The 22,800-nt window shown below is 39.8% G+C and overlaps 1 protein-coding gene across 48 annotated transcripts in view; it reads right to left on the reverse strand.

The window, feature by feature from the left end:
* The window catches only part of cd99 (CD99 molecule), a 76,883-nt gene extending 58,315 nt beyond the window's left edge, over positions 1 to 18,568 (reverse strand). For 5 of the 48 annotated variants that reach the window (XM_044187992.1, XM_044187997.1, XM_044187984.1 and 2 more), the window contains exons 1-9: positions 18,211 to 18,514; positions 14,402 to 14,449; positions 14,186 to 14,224; positions 11,352 to 11,405; positions 11,146 to 11,184; positions 3,718 to 3,744; positions 3,543 to 3,569; positions 3,327 to 3,365; positions 2,533 to 2,586 (exon numbers count right to left, since the gene is read on the reverse strand). In XM_044187992.1, coding sequence (XP_044043927.1) covers positions 2,533 to 2,586; positions 3,327 to 3,365; positions 3,543 to 3,569; positions 3,718 to 3,744; positions 11,146 to 11,184; positions 11,352 to 11,405; positions 14,186 to 14,224; positions 14,402 to 14,449; positions 18,211 to 18,274 — 391 coding nt within the window. In that variant the 5' untranslated portion in view covers positions 18,275 to 18,514. Of the gene's footprint in view, positions 1 to 2,532; positions 2,587 to 3,326; positions 3,366 to 3,542; positions 3,570 to 3,717; positions 3,745 to 11,145; positions 11,185 to 11,351; positions 11,406 to 14,185; positions 14,225 to 14,401; positions 14,450 to 18,210 lie in introns of all 48 variants that reach the window. The other 43 variants (XM_044187971.1, XM_044187989.1, XM_044187985.1 and 40 more) reach the window with 30 other exon arrangements.
* Between the last annotated feature and the right edge of the window lie 4,232 nt (positions 18,569 to 22,800).

Consider the following 22,800-nt stretch of genomic DNA (forward strand, 5'->3'; position numbering starts at 1 on the left):
CTTCTATTTGCTTTTCTCCGCTCTGTCGATGGTATTTCCCTCTCGTTGTCTGGTTGGCTCACTGTGTATGTCTTTCTGCCTACATATTATTTGTTTTGCCTTTATTACTAATTAATTTCCTACTTTTCTTTTAAATTATATTTCCGTCTTATTTCTCTAACATCCTTTTCAGCCTTTCCTTCCTCCCTCCTCCCCTCCTCTCTCTTCTTCTCTCTTCTCTCTCTTCTCTCTTTTTCTCTGCCTCTTTCTTTTTCCAGTTTCTCCGCTAAGAATTTTTTTCCACTGTCAAATTCTTCTATGGGGGATTTTTGCCTGTACAAATTTTAAGTTGTTTCTGCTCTTGATACCTATAAATCTTTTCTTGTCTATAAAAATGATATTATTATATTCTCTAAACATTCGCATGATGAATTAATCCAGTCATTCAGTTGGAAATCTAAAGTTAGGTCTGAGTTTAATAAAAGCAGATACTTTATGACGGAAAATTTTAAGAAAAATCAAATGAACACAGTAATAAGTATGAAATTAAGACAATGAAATAAACTAGACTTGGACGGAATAAATTTAAAGGTTCTTGCTAATGGAAATGCATGTGAAGGTTCAACTATTGAAAGGCCAAGAGTTTAAAATAAACAGAAATAGGCATAAATAATCTGGTAAAAAAAATTAAACATTCCAGAAATTAATGGTTGGAACTGTAAACAATTCAAGCTTACCTGATAGAAACACTAATAGTAGAAAGTTCCATAATTGAAATTAAGGATTAGTGAAAATACATTTGATCACACTTTTTAAACATAAAAAGATCAAACCACCTGCTTAAATATTGTAAAACATCAACATAAAGTTGAATAGTTTAACCATAGTTGGTGGTTACAGAGGTTTGATCATAGAGTAAATCAAAAGAAATGTTTGATAAAATGAATAAAAAGAAAAAAGAGTTATATGGAAACATCTTTCAAATAACGAAAAGTGAAGCATTAAAGTGATAATAACCAAAAAGAATGAAGCATTATTTAAGTAACCCAAGATGATAGAATGGTTAATAAAAAGTTTATTCTTTCAAAATTAAAGGTAAAGTAAATAGTTTTCATGTAAATCTAAGTTGAAGTAATAACCAATAAAGAATATGTAACTTTCATTACTTTGCCTAATATGATTGATTAACAAAAACTTTTCTTATTTTTATTGAGATTAATAAACCCCAGCTACTTTTAATGTGGGTACTAACTTACAGCCGCTTCCTATTACGTGGAACTAAATTCACCTCTTGAGTTAGTGTAGATTAGAGCAAAATTGCTTTAAAATTAAACGACATAATAAAACTATTTGAACTATAATATCAGCAGCTTACCTACACGGTCACCCAATTGAAATCAGCACTTATAGAAACATCATCAAAAAACATTCTTGTTAAGAAAAAAGACTTATTAAGGAAAATCATTGTATCGCCTTTTGTATATTCAGAAGAAAAGATAAAAACCAAGCTTCAAAACTATAAACGTCAGAATTGGATGGTTGAATATAAATCATCCCACAATGGATAGGGTCTTTGATAAAAATTATCACATACTTATACCTGTTGTTTGACGTACTCAATAAATTTAAATCTTCTTGCATTGATGTCTGACGAGTTTAAAAGATTATACTTCTCCCGAAAATTTTTAAACAGTTTTCAAAATGACCCCATCCAGAATACTTTTCTCATTCAATGGGATACATTTATAAGCTGATTGTTGGGTGTCGGGGTTAACTGTTATATCTAAGTGTGGAACGGGCTTCAAAGTTATTAAATGGATTACAAGGTCATAATTTGTTTTAAACTGGATTGAAAAAGCAGGTTGTAGTCTAATTAAGGTTAGAATTAAAGCAGTAAGAATATGTAACATACTTTGCATTTTTAACTTGTTAAGAATGTAAAATTAACTTCAATTTAATTTGGTTTAACTTAAATCCTTCCAATCTTTAATGGAGTATCACTTTATTCTTCCTTCGTATTTTGTTTCGGTCTGCATCTGATCTTGGTTTGGCCAGTTTCCCTCTGCCGAACTGTCGTGTTGTTGACTGCTTTCCTGTCCCTATCTTCCTAACTGTCTTCCTATTGTCTATTTTGTAATTCTTTATCTGCTTCATATATTTTTCTGTCATTCATCATTTTATCCTTCCAATCTTCTCTCTTTCTTCTCCTACCTTCCTTTTCTCTATCCTCTCCTTCTCTCTTTTCTCTTCCCTCTTTTTCTGTTCTTCCAGTTTCTTCCTTTAACGCATTTCTTTCCTGTCCAAATCTTCTCTTGATTGTGTTCTTCTATTTCAAATTCTCTGGCCTTTTGGTCTCAATTAATACTAAGTATATCTGCCTGCATAGAAAATTGATTGATTGAATTCTTCAATTGTCTATTAAAATAGTATTAATTAAACCTATACCATTACATGGAAGAAGAAAAGCAAAAATATCACCAGCCTTTTCCTTAAACATCCATGTCAATAAAGGAGTCAGAACCAATAAACAAGTTGAAATATTTGTAGACTCACCTACTCCACTCTTTGGTGGTTTAGCAGCAGGTTTGTCAGCTTTGGAGTTAGGGTCTGTGGATACAAAGATGTTATCAGCATCAATAATGAAGTAAATACAGAAAGAGAGGAGATGCATTATGATGTGTGGCATAAGACAGTGTTTGCACACAGCAAAATTACCAGAGGATTATAATGGCAAAACTAATCATTTCCAAGTGATAATAAACCAAAAGAAAAGCTGGACAGGCCAGAATAAATATAAGTATGACCAAAAAAAAGTAATATCAGAATGTCATTTCATTCTAACATAACCCTGTTTGGCTGATTAGCTCACAGAGGATTAAAATAGAAAGAGTAAATTATATTTTCGCTTTCTATAAATCTAATGGCGTTGAAAGTAACAGTAGGTTTCTAATGTAGCTGATCATGCTAACGTTTGCAGTTTACATTAGACCAGATAAAGACACTATGTAATCCATTCCTTACACTTTTGCTCTTATATTTTTGGTTTTTTGAGATTGTAAAAAAAAAAGAAAACACCATCCACACTCTTTAAATGCGGCGTATCACTCCTACTACAGCCCCAGCATACTACTTCAGCATGTGGAGGAATCTAAAGCTTGACAGGCCTGCTCTGCCTAGTTACGGTTGCTAAGCTATAATTGGACAATCGCTACTTGGAGGAGGGGTTCAGCGAACGGTCAGCTGATAGAGGCAAAAAGTATGCTTTTAAACAATAAAAACATGAAAACATCAGCCATTAAAACTCAATACTGGTCAGACCCTAGTTAGAACCATTCCAGCAGCTTTACCTGAGCCAAGAGCATCATCCAAATCAAGATCAAAGCCACCTATAATACAGAAATAAACATACTTATTAATAGGAAACATTCATAGTTGGTTTAGATCTGCACATGGGATTAGTTGACAAGAAGAAAAGCATAAAATATCACCAGCCTTTTCCTTAAACATCCATGTAAATGAAGGAGCCAGAACCAATGAACGAGTTGAAATATTTGTAGACTCACCTCCTCCAGCAGGTTTGGGGTTGGGGTCTGTGGATACAAAGATGTTATCAGCATCAATAATAATAACATTGTCTTTGCATTTGTACACACCGACTCAACATTAACTTTAGTGACCTCCGATTGGCGTAATCGGGAGTCGTTACTGCCGATGCCGTTGAAATATTTGTAGACTCACCTACTCCAGCAGGTTTGGGGTTGGGGTCTGTGGATACAAAGATCTTATCAGCATCAATAATGAAGTAAATACAGAAAGAGAGCAGATGCATTATGTTGTGTGGCATCAGAGAGTGTTTGCACACAGCAAAATTTCCAGAGCATTATAATGGCAAAACTAATCATTTCCAGGTGATAATAAACCAAAAGAAACGCTGGACAGGCCAGAATAAATATGACCAAAAACAAGTAAGATCAGACTGTCATTTTATTCTAACATAACCCTGTTTGGCTGATTGGCTTACAGAGGATTAATTCAATTCAATTTTAAGACAGGAACCTTGGACAGATCCAGATTCAATGGCCATCCGCTGCTGCTGTATTAGGCTTTGACAGAGAAAAAGAGAAAGAGAGAAGCAGAGAGAGAGGTTTGGAGAGAGAGAGAGAGAGAGAAGGAAAAGTTTGGAGAGAGAGGTGTAGAGAGAGATAGAGAGAGGTTTAGAGAGAAAGGTGTAGAAAGAGAGAGAGACTTTTGACTTTAACATGTCTTTAATTACAATCCATTAACACATGATACAACCACACTTAACACATTACTTCAAAATTATATATTCCTAAAAAACAAAAAACAAACAAAAATAAATAAATAAATACATTTAAAAAATATAAATAAACATCAGCTTTTACAACAATACATCACAACCTCCCTCTCCATTGGGTTGACATAAAATATTTCCAATGCCCCATAAAAAGAAAAAAGATTCAGTATCATTCACCATTTCATAATACTTATACTCCATAACCGGCCTACTTTTTACCAGCGCTCTGAACATGTTCAAAGGATCATTATCACTATTAAACAGCATTTTTCTCTTTCTTGTCAACCAAATTGCCATTTTTGCCTGACCAAATAAAACATTGAACTTTATCTGTCCCTTGACCGAAGATGGCATATTTTACATATGCCTGCTTTAACCAGGCTTGTGCGGACACATTTAGAATGTAACATCACACTTGATAAAAGAGGATTAAAAAGTAAAGGTTCTTCAAAAACCCACTCATGAGTTACCTCAGACAGCTCTCTTTTAACAATGAATATTTGCCATGCATTTAATACTGATGCATAAAAAGATGAGAGTCCAATACAATCCACTTCCTTCAATTTCATTAAAAATAGGTGTCTATCCAAATTCATCCGCCCCACTTTTTAGTAAAGCACAAGCTATTTCTGTCCAGTTCTGAGACTGATGATAAAGGATTCTTTGTACAGTCTGGAGTCTAAAAGCCGCTACTTTGGACTTTATGTCCATAAGGCCTTGGCCTCCCTCGCTTAATGGCAGATACAGAACTGACTCTCTTAACCAATGTTGTCTATTCCAGAAAAAGTTTACCAACACTTTTTGAATTTCCGTAATGAATTCATCTGGTGGGTTCAACACAATCAATTTATGCCATAAAATAGAGGCGGCAAGATTATTTATGATGAGCACTCTCCCTCTATAGGACAATTGAGGTAAAATCCAATTCCATCTTAATAATCTATTACAAATCTTATCTTTAACTCCTTCCCAGTTTTTTCTTTGATGTACTTCTGATCCTAAAAAGATGCCTAAGAACTTAAAACCATCTTTTTCCCACTTTACATTTCCAGGGATAATAGGTTTTGCGTTGACATGACGGCAATTCTCCTTATCATTACACCAGAATGCTTCCGTTTCACTCCAGTTCAGTTTTGCAGATGACCCCTTCTATATACTGAGATACTGTCACTAACAATATCTATATCTCTTTCATCTTTCACAATTACAGTAATATCATCTGCATATGCTGTTAACTTAAACTCATTGCAATGATCATCAATCTTTAGACGAGACAGTTCTTTTCTTAACAGACAGAGTAGTGGCTCCACTGCTAAAGCATATAGCTGACCAGACAGTGGGCGTCCTTGTCTTATTCCTTTAAGCAATCTTATTGGTTTACTCAAACCACCACCTATTTTTAAGATACATGAGGCATTCATATATAAGAGTTTGATCCGGGAAATAAAACTTTCTCCAAACCCAAACACACTCATTGTTTCATACAGAAAACCATGATCAACTCTATCGAATGCTTTTTTTCCTGATCCAGGAAAAGAAAACACACATTCACTTCATGTTGTTTAGAGTAATCTAAAATATCTCTGATCATAAAAATATTATCATATATGGTTCTTTCTGGAATGCAGTATGATTGATCTTCATGTATTAAATCTCGTAGTACAGTTTTCAGCCTATTTGCCAAAACTTTAGCTATTAGCTTATAGTCAGTTGTTAAAATTGACACATGTCTCCAGTTTTTAAGAACACTCAAGCCACCCTTTTTTGGTAAAAGTGTTAATACTGCCCTTTGGCAACTTGTGGGAAGGCATTTTTCTTTAAAACACTCTTGGATCACCTCATAAAAGTATTTTCCGATGTACTTCCACACAGCTTTAAAAAAGTCCACTGACAGTCCATCAATTCCTGGTGCTCTCCCAGGCTTCATCTGTTTAATGGCCTCCGTTAACTCCTCAAATGAAACAGAAGTGTCCAGATCCTCGCTCTGTGTTTTAGTAAGAGATGGCAATTTCTGCAGTAGCTGTGACACACATTCGGTCTCAATTTCTTCTTTTCTATACAAGTTTGAATAAAAGTCCACCGCAATCTTTCTCATTTGTCTTGCATCAAAAGTCTTTCGTCCATTAGGTGTTGTCAAACAATAGATTTGGTTTTGTTGTTTTGACACTTTCTCCAAATTAAAAAAATAAGCCATGGGAGCATCTACCTCATGTACAGACATAAATCGAGATCTTATCAGGGCGCCTTTAGCCCGCACGTGCAACAAAGATTCTAGATCTCTTTTCTTTTCACATAAGATGCCAGCTGAAGATGAATTAGAACTAATACAAGATGTGATGCGTGAAATCTCTTGTTCTATTTCAGAAATCTTTTGCTTTATTTTTCTTGTTGAAAAACATGTAAACTGCTGACAAAATATTTTTATCTGTGTCATACCTATTTCCCACCACTGTATCAAATTTTCAAATTAATTTTTCCTAGAACCCCATCCATTCTAAAACAATTTGAATTTCTCATAAAACTCTCTCTTTCAACAATGCAACATTAAATTTCCAATATGGACTTCTATATTTAGATTGTGTCAGAATGATATTGACTGTAATATAATGGTGATCTGATAGACAGCAAGGAGAAATATTACACCCCGCTATTCTATTATTTTCAGCACGCTTTACATAAAACCTGTCAAGTCTTGCAGCACTTATCATTCCCTGTGAAACTTTTGTCCATGTATATTGTTTCATCTCTTTATTCTTATCTCTTCATACATCTACCAAATCTTCAAAATTATATTACTATGAGTTTCTTGTAAGAATATTACTTCTGAATCTGAATCTGCATTGCAGGGGAGAGAGAGAGAAAAACCAACTGACAGAAAAACAGAACAAAAATTAAGATAGATTCCACACCCATGTGCTTTATTTTTTCCATTTTGACAGTTTCACATTGTCTTTTTGAGTTTTACATAGAGTTGTTAGAAACTTTTTCAGCCAAAATCATTTTTGTTTTGAAATGACATCATAGCCCACCGTCTTCTGAGCTATTGCCACTGATTTTATAAACTTATTGAGATCGGGGAAAAACTTTGCAACATCCACCTTCTTCCCTTTAGTTAAATCCAAAAACCCATTCAATTCTTCGACGGAATAAACGTCATCTAAAGACTGCAATCAATCTCCGAATACTCCGAACACTTGTCACAATCCTCCATCAGTTCTTCATCACCGTTTTCACTCTCCACCAGCGCATTAACCTGTAACCCGCTAACACTCTGAACCTCCTCACCATAAACACATTCCTTATCCTTCACCGCAGCAACAACCTCCTTCACAACACTCGGGCCTCCAGCATCATCACCAGCTCGCACAGATGAAATAAACTCACTCCCCTCTGACTTACAGCTCGGGTCTGTAGCACTCTTCTTGGTTGGAGAAACCGTCTGAGGAATGACGCTGGGTTCCCCCTCCGGATCCTCATCATTAACCCCATTTATCTTTTGTTTCTTTTCTGGAATCATTACCTCCTTCACAGCTACGGGCCGTTTTTTTCACTTTGATCCGTTTGCTCATCATTAATTCCTTCGTTCTTTGCATTTTCTGATTGTTTCTTATGCGGGCACGTGAACTTCTTATGTCCCAAATCACCGCATTCAAAATAACGCAAACTATCTGTCATTGCAAAGATCATATAGGAACTGTCCCCATGTTGGAAACGAGATATCCAGAGACTTCGACTGCTCATTTAAAAACATGAACACTTGTCTTCGAAACAACATCACATGCTTTAGAGCTGCGTTTTCACACCCGAGCGAAACCATTTTAATGGATCCAGCAAACTTTCCAAACCGACATAGTTCTTTTATAATTTGCTGAGTTTTTCATCTCTAAGAAACACCACCACCGCCTTGGTCATTCTGGAGGCCGATGCTATTTTTTCATGCCCGACAATCTCGCCCATTGCTAGAAGCACGTCTTCTACGGTAACCGCGGGATCCGAGAACACTTTACACCCATTTCTGATAGAGAGCCCAGGCGTTCCCTCACCTGAGAGAGACGCCATGGCCTTTATCAGATAATTAAACACACCAGTGTTTTATTTCGACTATGAACCCAAATGTGACAAATTAAACATAAAAAAGAACTTTAAATAGAAGAAAAAAATAAATAATTTTATCCTTGAAACGCAATTCAAGCGTGCCGCTCTCACACCCCACACCACACTTCCGCTCCCAGCATGCACTCAGAGAGAGAGAGAGAGGTTTTGGGAGGGTGGGCACAATGCAAATACCAACTAAAAATTTTAAAATAGTAATAATGTAATGGTAGTGGTAACATTAATGTTAATATATTAATAATAATAGGAACGACAGCTATAGGAATAATAATGATAATATTAGTAACAGAGCCAATAACAACAACTGTTGTAGCAGTTGTCGAGCAGGAACACGGGGGCAGCAGGTGGCCCACAACCACCGATCCAGACTCTGCAGCTCCGGAGGCAGAAATACCTGCTGAAAGCGACAGAAGGAGAGAGGAGAAAAACGAGAAAGCACAGAACTACGGGAGAGAGAAGATGTCAAGTTAGTAACATGCAGTAATGGGATAAGAATGCATACAGATGGAGAGGGAGAGAAGGAGAGAGGTGCAGTTTTTGCCTAATAGCGTGTAGTCCAGTAATAGCAGTTCAAAAGTTATTAAATAATGGTCCGATAATGAAGGATTCTGTGGAAAGACTATTAAATGTTCAATTTCAATGCCGTTTACCAGAACAAGGTCAAGAGTGTGGTTAAAACAGTGAGTGGCTTCATGTACACTCTGACAAAAGCCAATCGAATCTAATAATGAGATAAATGCAGTACTAAGGCTATCATTTTCAACGTCCACATGAATATTGAAAATCACCTACAATAATTACTTTATCTGTTTTAAGGACTAAACTTAATAAAAACTCTGAGAATTCAGATAAAAATTCAGAATAAGGACCAGGAGCGTGGTACACTATAACAAATAGAATTGGCTGTCGTGTTTTCCAGGTCGGGTGAGAAAGACTAACAACAAGGCTTTCGAATGAGTTATTATTTAGTTTAGGTTTAGGGTTGATTAATAGGCTTAAGATGGCTGCAACTCCACCTCCTCGGCCGGTGCCTCGAGGAATATGAGTATTAATATGACTGGGCGGAAAGGATTCATTTAGGTTAACATATTCTTCATGACCCAGCCAAGTTTCAGTACGACAAAATAAGTCAATATGATGCTTTGATATTAAATCGTTCACTAGTACAGCTTTAGATGACAGAGATCTGATGTTTAAGAGTCCACATTTAATTCTCCTATTTTGTTGTGCTATTTCAGCGTTTTTGTTTAGGTTTTTATGTATAACTCCTCTTCTGTTAACTTTTGGTTTTAATTTAAGTGGTCGGGGGGCAGACACCGTCACTAAGGAGTTTTGGATGGGTAACTGCTCTGGAAGCACAGAGAAGCGTGTAGGACTGCAACTCTGCCTCCTGGTCTCAACTCTGAGTTGTCATGGTTTAGGTCCACTAATAAAATCAGTCATTTTTCTGGATATGAGAGCTGCTCCATCCAAAGTGGGATGAATGCCATCTCTCCTAATCAGACCAGGACTTCCCCAAAAAGTCCGCCAATTATCTACGAAGCCCACATCATATGCTGGACACCACCTTGACAGCCAGCGGCAGAATGAAGACATGCGGCTAAACATGTCATCACTGGTCAGGTTTGGCAGGGGCCCAGAGAAAACTCCGGAGTCCAGCATTGTCTTTGCATTTGTACACACCAACTCAACATTAACTTTAGTGACCTCCGACTGGCGTAATCGGGAGTCGTTACTGCCGACGTAAATAAAAATCTTAATGCATTTACGTTTATCCTTAACCAGCAGTTTTAAATAGGATTCAACGTCGCCCGCTCTGACCCCAGGAAAACATTTGACTTCACGTTTCTCAAAATGGAACTGCCAATAATCAGAGTTGCTTTCTCAGCGGGTGTGTCGCCGAGTGGGGAGAACTTGTTAGAAACGTGAACAGGTTGGTGGTGAACTGTGAGCTTCTGCAAAGGGTTATGCTTCCTTCGGACAGTCACCCAGCCTCCCTGGAGACGGCTAAAAGGAGCTACCTCTGGTAGGTCCGCACCGGCTAAAGGGGGTCGGCTAACCACAGCAGCTAATGATTGAGTTCCCATGGTGCAGAACCGCGTTTCCAATTCACTAACCCTGGCCTTCAATGCTACAATCAAACTGCATTTGTTACATGTACCATTATGACTAAAGGGAGGCAGAGGAATAGCTAAACAATTAACACACAGAGTAAGAGAGCGCACGAGAGTGAGAGAGAGAAGCCATTGCGTGCTGCTAAGTTAAAGAACGGTAGCTAGCAAAAATGAATAGCATGTAAACTCTGGGATTAGAGAGAAAGTGTCAATTATATTTATGCTTTCTATAAATCTAATGGCGTTGAAAGTAACAGCAGGTTGCTAATGTAGCTGAACATGCTAATGTTTGCAGTTTACATTAGACCAGATAAAGACACTACGTAATCCATTCCTTACACTTTTGCTCTTATATTTTAGTATAAGAGTATCACTCTTACTACAGCCCCATGCATACCACATCAACATGTGGAGGAATTTAAAGCTTGACAGGCCTGCTATGCCTAGTTACGGTTGCTAAGCTATAATTGGACAATCGCTGCTTGGAGGGGGGGAGTTCAGCGAACGGACAGCTAATATAGGCAAAAAGTATGCTTTTAAACAATAAAAACATGAAAACACCAGCCATTAAAACTCAATACTGGTCAGACCCTAGAACCATTAGAACCATTCCAGCAGCTTTACCTGAGCCAAGAGCATCATCCAAATCAAGATCAAAGTCACCTATAATACAGAAATAAACATACTTATTAGTAGGAAACATTCATAGTTGGTTTAGATCTGCACATGGGATTAGTTGACAAGAAGAAAAATATAGAATATCACCTTTAACATCCATGTAAATAAAGGAGTCAGAACCAATTAACAAGTTGAAATATTTGCAAACTCACCTCCTCCACTCTTTGGTGTTTTAACAATAGGGTTGTCAGGTTTGGGGTTGGGGTCTGTGGATACAAAGATGTTATCAGCATCAATAATGAAGTAAATACAGAAAGACAGCAGATGCATTATGGTGTGTGGCATAAGAGAGTGTTTGCACACAGCAAAATTACCAGGGGATTATAATGCCAAAACTAATCAATTCCAGTTGATAATAAACCAAAAGAAAAGCTGGACAGGCCAGTCATTTCATTCTAACATAACGCTGTTTGGCTGATTAGCTTACAGAGGATTAAAATAGAAAGTGTCAATTATATTTATGCTTTCTATAAATTAAATGGCGTTGAAAGTAACAGTAGGTTGCTAATGTAGCTGAACATGCTAACGTTTGCAGTTTACATTAGACCAGATAAAGACACTACGTAATCCATTCCTTACACTTTTGCTCTTATATTTTTGTTTTTTTGAGATGGTAAAAAAAGAAAACACTATCCAAACTCTTTAAATGCAGAGTATCACTTTAACATCTTCTCTCTCCCGTAGTTCTGTGCTTTCTCGGTTCTCTCCTCTCTCCTTCTGTCGCTTTCAGCAGGTATTTCTGCCTCCGGAGCTGCAGAGTCTGGATCGGTGGTTGGGGGCCACCTGCTGCCCCCGTGTTCCTGCTCGACAACTGCTACTAAAATTGTTGTTATTGGCTCTGTTACTGATGCTGACATTATTCTTCCAATAGCTGTCATTCCTATTATTACTAATTTATTAATATTAACACTACAATAATTATTCTACTGTATAAAAAAAAAAATTCTACGTGGTCTTTGCATTGTGCCCTATCCCCTTCCCCCAAACGACTCCTCTCTCCCTCTCTCTCTCTCTTTCTCTCTCAAAACCTAACACGGCAGCAGCGGATGGCCACCCACCTTTGAGTCTGGTTCTGTCCAAGGTTTCTTCCTGCTAAAAGGAAGTTTTTTCTTGCCACTGTCGCCAAATGCTTGCTCATGGTGGGATTTGTTGGGTCTCTGTAATTAATATTATAAAGAGTACAGTCTAGACCTGCTCTATAGGAAAAGCATGAGATTACTTCTGTTATGAATTGGTGCTATATAAATAAAATTGAATTGAATTGAATTACTACATCCCCATGCATACCACTTCAGCATATAGAGGAATCTAAAGCTTGACAGGCCTGCTATGGCTAGTTAAATCAGAATCAGAATCAGAAATACTTTATTGATCCCCGAAGGGGAAACTCTTTTGTTACAGCAGCTCACTATCATGTCAGTGCACACAGGAATAGAAGTAATAAGCAAAAAAAGCAAAAAATATAATACACTATAATACAGGTAAGAGAAATTAAGTACCAAGTGGGTATAAGTATAAAATTAAAATAAGTGTAAAGTACAAAGTGGATTTACCGGTTGACGATAACTATTTACAGTATAATAATATGATGTATTAATATAAGTTGTAGTGCATGAAGTTAAGTGTCGCTTATTGAGATTATTATGAGACGGTGGATATTGCACAGCAGTAATGAAAGTATGAATGAATATCAATAAATTAAACTGAAAACACAGTATATTGTACCGGAGTAGTAAACAGAGAATATTGCACAATTATTTCAAGTATTACAGTGATGTTAATGATCCAATGTCCAGTTTATCGACTTAAAGAGTTTGATGGCCACAGACAGGAATGACTTCCTGTGGCGCTCTCTGGTGCATTTTGGGGGGATGAGTCTTTCGCTGAAGGTACTCCTTTGTTTGACCAGCCCATCATGGAATGGGTGGGAGACACTGTCCAAGATGGCATGTAGTTTGGCCAGCATCCTCCTCTCTGACACCACTGACAAAGAGTCCAGTCCAAATAGAGGCGGCTCTGGCACTTCCTGTAAAGAGCTTGAGTGTTCTTAGCCCAGTCTAGTTTATTGTCCATGTGTACTCCCAGGTACTTGTAAACCTCTACAATATCCACACTGACCCCCTGGATGGAGACCGGGGTCACTGGTGCCTTGGCCCTTCGTAGGTCTACAACCAGCTCCTTAGACTTTGTCGCATTGAGCTGCAGATGGTTCTGCTCACACCATGAGACAAAGTTACCCACAACAGCCCTGTACTCAGTGTCATCACCACCACTGATACATCACACCACAGCAGAGTCATCAGAGAACTTCTGAAGGTGGCAGGACTCTGTGGTGTAGATGGTGAAGAGGAAGGGAGAGAGGACAGTCCCCTGAGGGGCCCCAGTGTTGCTGACTATGCTGTCCGACACACAGTGCTGCAGACGCACATGCTGTGGTCTGCCAGTCAGGTAGTCAACAATCCAGGACACGAGGGGGGCATCCACCTGCATCGCTGCCAGCTTCTCACCCAGCAGGGCTGGCCGGATGGTGTTGAAAGCATTGGAGAAGTCAAAAATCATGATCCTCACCGTGCTTGCCGGCTTGTCCAGGTGGGTGTAGATGAGGTTAAGCAGGAAGATGATGGCGTCCTCAACTCCCAGCCAGGGCTGGTAGGCGAACTGAAGGAGGTCCAGGAGTGGTCTGACCATGGGCCGCAGCTGTTCCAGCACCAGTCTCTACAGGGTCTTCATTATGTGGGTGGTCAGTGCCACCGGTCTGTAGTCCTTGGAGCCACCGGGACGCAGCGTCTTCGGCACAGGAAAGAGGCAAGATGTCTTAAAGGGTTCTAAGCATTAATTGGAAAATCGCTGCTTGGAGGGGGGGTTCAGCGAACGGTCAGCTGATAGAGGCAAAAAGTATGCTTTTAAACAATAAAAACATGAAAACATCAGCCATTAAAACTCAATACTGGTCAGACCCTAGTTTGAACCATTCCAGCAGCTTTACCTGAGCCAAGAGCATCATCCAAATCAAGATCAAAGCCACCTATAATACAGAAATAAACATACTTATTAATAGGAAACATTCATTGTTGGTTTAGATCTGCACATGGGATTAGTTGACAAGAAGAAAAGCATAAAATATCACCAGCCTTTTCCTTAAACATCCATGTAAATGAAGGAGTCAGAACCAATGAACGAGTTGAAATATTTATAGACTCACCTCCTCCACTCTTTGGTGGTTTAACAGCAGGTTTGTCAGGTGTGGGGTCTGTGGATACAAAGATGTTATCAGTATCAATAATGAAATAAACACAGAGTGGATGCATTGTGGTGTGTGGCATCAGAGAGTGTTTGCACACAGATAAATTACCAGAGGATTATAATGGAAAAACTAATCATTTCCAAAAACTGGACAGGCCAGAATAAATATGACTAAAATTCATTTCATTCTAACATAACCCTGTTTGGCTGATTAATGTGTACAGAGTATTGTGTCTTTTAGCTGGCTGTATCTGTCATACAGGCTTCTATAATGGGTCAGGTCTGGATTGGGTCAGGTTACTAACCGTGTGGACCAGTGAAGCGTAGCCCATATAGTGCATTCATTTTACACTGGGAATAGGGACACGCAAATAAAATGGCATGTTGCCAAATTTGATTCAAAAATGTCCTACTACAGAGAAAGTCCCTTAGGTCCTCAAGAGCATCAGACAGTTCAAATGCTGTGCGTGGAAGACACGAAAAACATCATTACAAATCAACATTGGCAGCAACAGTTTAACCTGCTGGAGTAACAGGACAACATGAAAGTCACAACTGATTCACAGTGAACATCAACTGTTTTCTCAAATAAACTCTCAACTGTTAAACAGCTACAGTATTTATCTGCTTTTCACTAAGTTCCTACCTACAACCACCAGCCACACAGTATTCTGTGTTTTTCCTTCATAGTAGAAGCACATGTGTTCTGTGTTTGGGTGTTGCAGGGAGTCATACAGTGTATTTGCTGGTTGCTATGACAGCGCTGACTGATACACTAAGCAGCTTTGAAGCATGAGTCACTACTGAAACTAGTGAGTTGTTTTCCCACAGAAAAAAGCCAATACATTTTGCCCAGGAGGCTGTAAAACACACAGCAGAATGCTGTTACAGAGGCCGATATTGTGAAATACACACCCATATAAGCCTCATTTCAAGGACAAGCTAATCTTATACTTTGTTTTAGTTTATCTCACAGTGTCATACTGTACACAGGCATGGCACGATGTGCTCGGACTACAACGTGTGTCCTGATACAAGCTTCACAGTACCACTGCAGTTGCATGAAAAAAAAAATCAAAAGGGCTCTGCCCTTTTACCAGTGACTACGGCCTTCGATAAATCTGTTTGTGCATTTTTATTTTCAAACTGCGCTTGTTTCTTTTTTCTTTCCTGTGGTTTCAGTCTTTTAATATTGTCTTCCTCTTTCTTCATACTGTCAATCCATGTACAGTATTTCTTTCATACTGAAACTGTCTGTTAGATGAGTTATAATGACCACATTGCTATTTTGTCTATTTTTCTTTTCCATATTAATTGTTACTTCACTCTTGTAATAAACTAAATTTCCCTGTAGCACTGATTTAAGTTACACTATATGGCCAAAAGTATGTGAACAGCTGAATATTTCATCCCTGACACCATTGGCATGAATGTGCTGCTATAACAGCCTCCACTCTTCTGGCTGCAGGGATTTGCTCCCATTCAGACACAGGAGCATTAGTCAGGTCCAACACTGATGTTGGGTGATAAGGCCTGGCTCGCAGTCTGTGTTCCAGTTCATCCCAAAGGTGTTGGATGAGGTCGAGGTCAGTCAAGTTCTTCCACACCAAACTGGGAAAACCATTTCTTTATAAACTGGCTTTGTCATGCTGAAGCAGAAAAAAGGCCTTTCCCAAACTGTTGCCACAAAGATGGAAGAACACCATTGTCTATATCATTGTATCCTGTCGCATTAGGATTTCCCTTAACTGGAAACGAGGAGCCTAGTCCAAACCCTGAGACAGGAGTATGTGGACAGCATGCGTTATACACACTTTTGGCCATGTAGATTGTATTATGTTAATAATGGCAGAGTCAAATAAAGCTGAAACGATAAGGCTAGTCAATTAATGGATTAGTTGCTAATCAGAAAATTAATTGGCAACTATTTTTATAGTCGATCACTGATCATTTTTCAAGCACAAATACCAAACATTCCCTAGTCACACATAAACTACACACAACTAGTTGTTTCCAGTCCTGGCAAACATTAAATAAGAATGTATTTTTATTTTCACACTGCTAGAAATTGGGTGTTTTATTCCAACAACTGACCAAAAAGGACTGTAGTCCCCAGTGCAGACACTGTGGTCATGTAATCTGGATTTTTTCCAAGGTAGGCTATTTGGGGGGGTTAGCAACCTGGGGGGGGGGGTTTGCATTCTACAATTAAAAACTTACACACAGTGGGTATTTTATATGCTAAAGAACTCTCATAGACTCGTGGCCTCAGTATTTCTACAGTCCTCACAAGTATTCCCAAAAGAACAACTGCACAATCTGACCTCATTCATCGGCCTGTACGACCCCAGTCATTCACCACGATGAACCCCGCAGCCTGCATCTACTCTCTGTCCACAGCAGCCCCATGAATAAAGGCTGAGGAAAGCCTGAGGACCAGGTGCGACCTTGGGCATGGTGCACCTGTGTGTAGGGTGCGTTCCATTTTTGATTCAGTCCTTCATTCCATGAGTCTCAGTTGAATACAGTGACTGAGTTTGAAGGGGTCAGTTATGGTCATTCAGGGATGTTAACTTGAACATCAAATGGATGCTGGCCAAACTACACGCCATCTTGGACAGTGTCTCTCACCCGCTCCATGACGTGCTGGTCAAACAAAAGGAGCACCTTCAGCGGAAGACTCAACCCCCCAAAATGCACCACAGAGCGCCACAGGAAGTCTTTCCTGCCTGTGGCCATCAAACTCTTTAACTCCTCCCTCTAAGTGGTCTATATGACCTTAAGTCATTAAACTGGACAGTGATCATTAACATCACTGCAATACTTGCAATAATTGTGCAATATTCTCTGTTTAATACTGCTGTGCAATATACTCTGTTTCAGTTTTATTTATTGATATTTATTCATACTTCTATTACTGCTGTGCAGTATCCACCGACTCATAATTATCTTAATAAGCTACACTTAACTTGATAGTACTCATTATTGCACTATTACTTATTACTTATATTATTACATTGTATTATACCGTACATACTTATCAACCTCTAAATCCACTTTGGTACTTTAGACTTATTTTAACTTTATACTTTATATCCTCTTTGTACTTAATTTATTTTAGCTGTATTAGTGTATTATATTTTGATTTGCTTAGTACTTCTATCCCTGTGTGCACTGACGGATAGTGAGCAACTGTAACAAAAGAGTTTCCCTTAGGGATCAATAAAGTATTTCTGATCTGATTCTGATTGTGAAAAAGGATTTTTCAGTGAAACTCAAGGACTCAACTGACATGTCAGTAGTCAAATTGAGCTCATTGTAACTTCATGATCTTCTCAAATCAACACATCTTTCCTTTAAAAGCTGCTGCTCTCTTAACACATAACCAATGTTGGATTCCTCAGGCTGTGAAGCAGACAGAGAGCTCGGAGAGCTGAGGCACACAGTGACCACATGATGGAAAAAGGGACAGGATTTCCCATCATGAGGTAGCGTTAAATACTAATAACCACATAGCTACTGATTTGTACCAATTATACAAAAGTTACACTTTGCGGCTTCGGTCAGGCTAACATAAAATGTCCTTGCTTAATAGCCCTAACTTAGCTGACGGAAAAACTTAGGATAGGCTTAAATTAGCAATAAGTCTTTCCTGCGTAACCTTAAAAGGCAAGAGCACTAAAATACATACCATAACCATAATATAACGTTAATCACTGACGTTACACAACCTATAATTTCTCTTAACAATTCCTATAATACGCTTACCGTCTTGTGTTAATGTTCCAGGAACGAGAAAAAGAAGTAAACAAATCCTCAAACAAACTCTCATGTTGACTTTTTCTTGACTTCTTCGCAGCTACTTAACGTTAGTTACGTTTTTAGCTAGTTTTCGATGCTGTAAACTTTTCTAGCTACGTTTTCATGTGTCTCGCTTTAGCTGGCTAGCTAGGTATTTGTGGACACAGCTTTCTTGTACAGACTGCACAGCAAACCACGTCCGGTGTCCTCTTACAGTTTGTTGTGAGTCAACTTTGCCTAAGAAGAGGAGACTGGGTGTGGCAGCCTTTCAGAGGGGCGTTACATGCTTGTATTTGTATAAAGAATGTTAAATGGACCCTTGAGCGTCTTATTTGATCCACGAGATAAAATAACTACGAGGTATTGATAAAATAATGCAGGTAGTCTAATAGGTTAACGTTACCTATTTTCACATGAAAAGTCAGTCGGAGGAGTTGCTGCCTTCAAGGTAGCCCATGGGCGTAGGTTATTTCACAGCTGGCCCAACATGATCCAACAGTTACTTTCTACTGAAACGTGTTTGCCACCAGTGCACGTGGATCTAGCTTTCATTAATAATACAGGTCTTATTGAAATGCAAGGAATTATTATTATTATTTATTTTTAAATTTTTCCGAATGAATCACATTTTTGAGGGCCTAAAACTGAACGAAAAGTTGTGAAACTTTGCACAATCAACAGGACGGTGACGGTGGTGGTGGTTCTTCTGGTTCTGGTTCTGCTTCTTCTTCTTCTTCTTCTTCTTCTTTTATTTTGATTGGCGGTTGGCAACCAGCTTGCAGGTGCATTACCGCCACCTAACGCATTGGAGTCTGGAACAATAGATTGGCAGACAAATATCAGACAAAAACTAATTAAATAAATAAAACAACAAAATAAATGAATAACACAAAATAAGAACTTATATTCTCTCTGTTAACCCTGTTTCCTTCAGGTATTTAATCACGTGACTGTATATTCCCTGTGCCGCATCTCCAAGTATGTTCCCTACATGAAACTTAGCTTAGCTTTCTTTAGTGCTGATGTCAGTTCCTTCCTCTACTCCTCAGCCCTGCACTCCAGCAGCACATGCTGGACAGATTCAGAATGCCCATAGTGTGTGCTTATCTATTTTATGAAGTGCCTTTTTAAGTCCAGTATGTCCTCTCCTGAAACGGGTAATGACTGCCTCTTCCTTTCGGTTCCTGCCCAGCTTTCTTCCCAACCGAACCTGTTTCTGATATTATAAAAATGTCTTCCTGTATCATTAATGTCCCAGTTTTCTTGCCATACTTTTTGCATTTGTCTCTTAATAATTGTTTTACCCTCATCTTTACAAAGTTTACTGTTTGTGATCTGAGTGATTGCTTGGCCAGTATATCAGTATCCTCATTTCCATCTACTCCCACATGAGCAGGGACCCAAACGAAGTAAACCATCAGACCCTTATTGTGCAGTCTGTATATTAAACGGTTTTGGTGTTTTCTTCTAATCATTGCAAAGCTAGCAAAATAGCTAGGAGCTTAACTGTATACTGATAAGTGATCTGTGGTTCTTTTCCTAATAGTTCCTTCACATTGTGGTATGAACACTGCATCTCCTGTACGTCCAGTCTCAGGGTCTTTTGAACCATCCGTAAAATAACACCAACTTATCTGCAAAGTGCTGCTCAGAGTAATTTTGTGCTATCCTCCCAGCTGATCCCTGTTCAAATTTCTTCTTTAGTTGTTGCTGTATATTAAAATCTACTATAAGCATCACAAATAGACAGGGAGGAATTGTCATGTTCTGTGTAGTAGTATGTGGACCCAAATGCACACTATCAGGAAGTGGTATGAGGATGAGGTAGCCGGATGACTACAGTGTTTATTGGGTGAAGTGATATGCAGGCAGGTACAGACAGACAGATAGACTGGTAGGCAGACAGTTAAACAAACAGGCAATAGGCAGATAGGTTACTGGCTGTGGCAGTGGTGGAAGCAGGGAAGTGACTCCAATGTGGCTAAACAGTTCAATAGGGAGCAGGCAAGGTACAAAATCCAGAATCCAGCCAAGGGAGACAAAGAATCCAATATAGAACTCACAGTAAGAACGCTGGGGAACTGGGCACAGGAACAACAAAAAGTTGTACCTGGCGCACACCAGACAGGAATCACACCATGCAGTTACAACAATGATCCAACACTGAACAAAGAAAGAGACCCAGACTAAATACCCAAGGGGAGACAACGAGACACAGGTGCAAACAATCAAGGAAGGGCCAACAATCAAAACTGGAGGGAAAACAAAGACAGGAAGTAAAAAGCACAAGATACACCAGGTAAGGAACACACTACAAAATAAAATAGGAAGTGACAACACCTAAACTACCACAGAATTACTTTATTGATCCCCAAGGGGAAACTCTTTTGTTACAGCAGCTCAGTGCACACAGGAATAGAAGTACTAAGCAAATAATATAATACACTATAATACAGGTCAGAAAATAAATAAAGTACCATGTGGGTATAAGTATAAAATTAAAATAAGTGTGAAGTACAAAGTGGGTTTACCGGTTGATGATAATAATACAGTATAAAGTAAGAGTGCATGAACTGTTAAGTCATTGACTATATTGCACAGGAGTACTAACACAGAATATTGCACAATTATGTCAAATATTAAAGAGATGTTATGATCACTGTCCAGTTTAATGACTTAAGGTCATATAGACTAACACTTAGAGGGAGGAGTTAAAGAGTTTGATGGCCACAGGCAGGAAAGACCTCCTGTGGTGCTTTTTGGCAGGATGAGTCTTCCGCTGAAGGTACTCCTTTGCTTGACCAGCACGTCATGGAGTGAGTGGGAGACACTGTCCAAGACGGTATGTAGTTTGTCCAGCATCCTCCTCTCTGACACCACCGACAGAGAGTCCAGCTCCAACCCCACAATGTCACTGGCCTTACGGATCAGTTTGTTGAGTCTGTTTGCGTCCACTACCCTCAGTCTGCTGCCCCAGCAGGCAACAGCATACAGGATAGCACTGGCCACCACAGACTACAAATAAAACATCTTCAGCATTGTCGAAATAAAACAAATAGAAATAGAAAAAAATAGAGGCGGCTCTGGCCCTTCCTGTAAAGAGCTTGAATGTTCTTAGCCCAGTCCAGTTTATTGTCCATGGGTACTCCCAGGTACTTGTAATCCTCTACAATGTGCACACTGACCCCCTGGATAGAAACCGGGATCACTGGTGCCTTGGCCCTTCATAGGTCTACAACCAGCTCCTTAGACTTTGTTGCATTGAGCTGCAGATGGTTCTGCTCACACCATGAGACAAAGTTACCCACAACAGCCCTGTACTCAGTCTCATCACCACCGCTGATACATCCCACCACAGCAGAGTCATCAGAAAACCTCTGAAGGTGGCAGGACTCTGTGTGGTGGCTGAAGTCCGTGGTAAAGATGGTGAAGAGGAAGGGAGAGAGGACAGTCCCCTGAGGGGCCCCAGTGTTGCTGACCACGCTGTCCGACACACAGTGCTGCAGGCGCACGTGCTGTGGTCTGCCAGTCAGGTAGTCAACAATCCAGGACACGAGGGGGGCATCCACCTGCATCGCTGCCAGCTTCTCACCCAGCAGGGCTGACCGAATGGTGTTGAAAGCACTGGAGAAGTCAAAAAACATGATCCTCACCATGCTTGCCGGTTTGTCCAGGTGGATGTGGATGCGGTTCAGCAGGAAGATGATGGCATCCTCAACTCCCAGCCGGGGCTGATAGGCAAACTGAAGGGGGTCCAGGAGGGGTCTGACCATGGGCTGCAGCTGTTCCAGCACCAGTCTCTCCAGGGTCTTCATTATGTGGGAGGTCAGTGCCACCGGTCTGTAGTCCTTGGAGCCACTGGGACCGGGGTCTGCGGGACAGGAACGAGGCAAGATGTCTTCCACAGAACAGGGACCCTTTGAAGACTTAGGCTCAGATTGAAGACATGTTGAAGGACTCCACATAGCTGGGGGGCACAGGTTTTTAGCACCCTGGGGCTAACTCCATCGGGGACTGCAGCCTTGTTTGAGTGGAGTTTCATCAGCTGTCCTCTCACCTGGTCAGCAGTCAGGCACACAGCAGAGGTTACAGGCGGGGGGGGTCATTAATGTGAAGAGGGCCGTTAGCCTGAGAGCCAGCTGAGGGGGGAGTAGAACTCTCCCGGGAAGATGGAGGAGGGGGGAACAGTGGACTCAGAGGAGCTTGAGGGCCGACAGCAGCTGAGTTAGAGGGGGGATGAGCAGGAGCCGGTGTGTCAAATCTGTTAAAGAACAGATTAAGTTCATTGGCCCTGTCCAAGCTGCCTTCAACTCCTCTGCTGCCAGTCAGTGAAGCAAGTGATGCCCTTCATGCTGCTCCAGACCTCTCTCGTGTTGTTCTGCTGGAGTTTCTGCTCCAGCTTCCTCCTGTACTTCTCCTTGGCCTCCATGATCTTCACCTTCAGGTCAGCCTGGATTGCCCTCACCTCCTCTCTATTACCATCAGTAAAGGCCCTCCTCTTGGCATTCAGGATGTCTTTGATGTCCTTTGTTACCCACGGTTTGTTATTTGGATAAC

The sequence above is a fragment of the Siniperca chuatsi genome, linkage group LG24, assembly GCF_020085105.1.
Source record: "Siniperca chuatsi isolate FFG_IHB_CAS linkage group LG24, ASM2008510v1, whole genome shotgun sequence".
NCBI lineage: Eukaryota > Metazoa > Chordata > Actinopteri > Centrarchiformes > Sinipercidae > Siniperca > Siniperca chuatsi.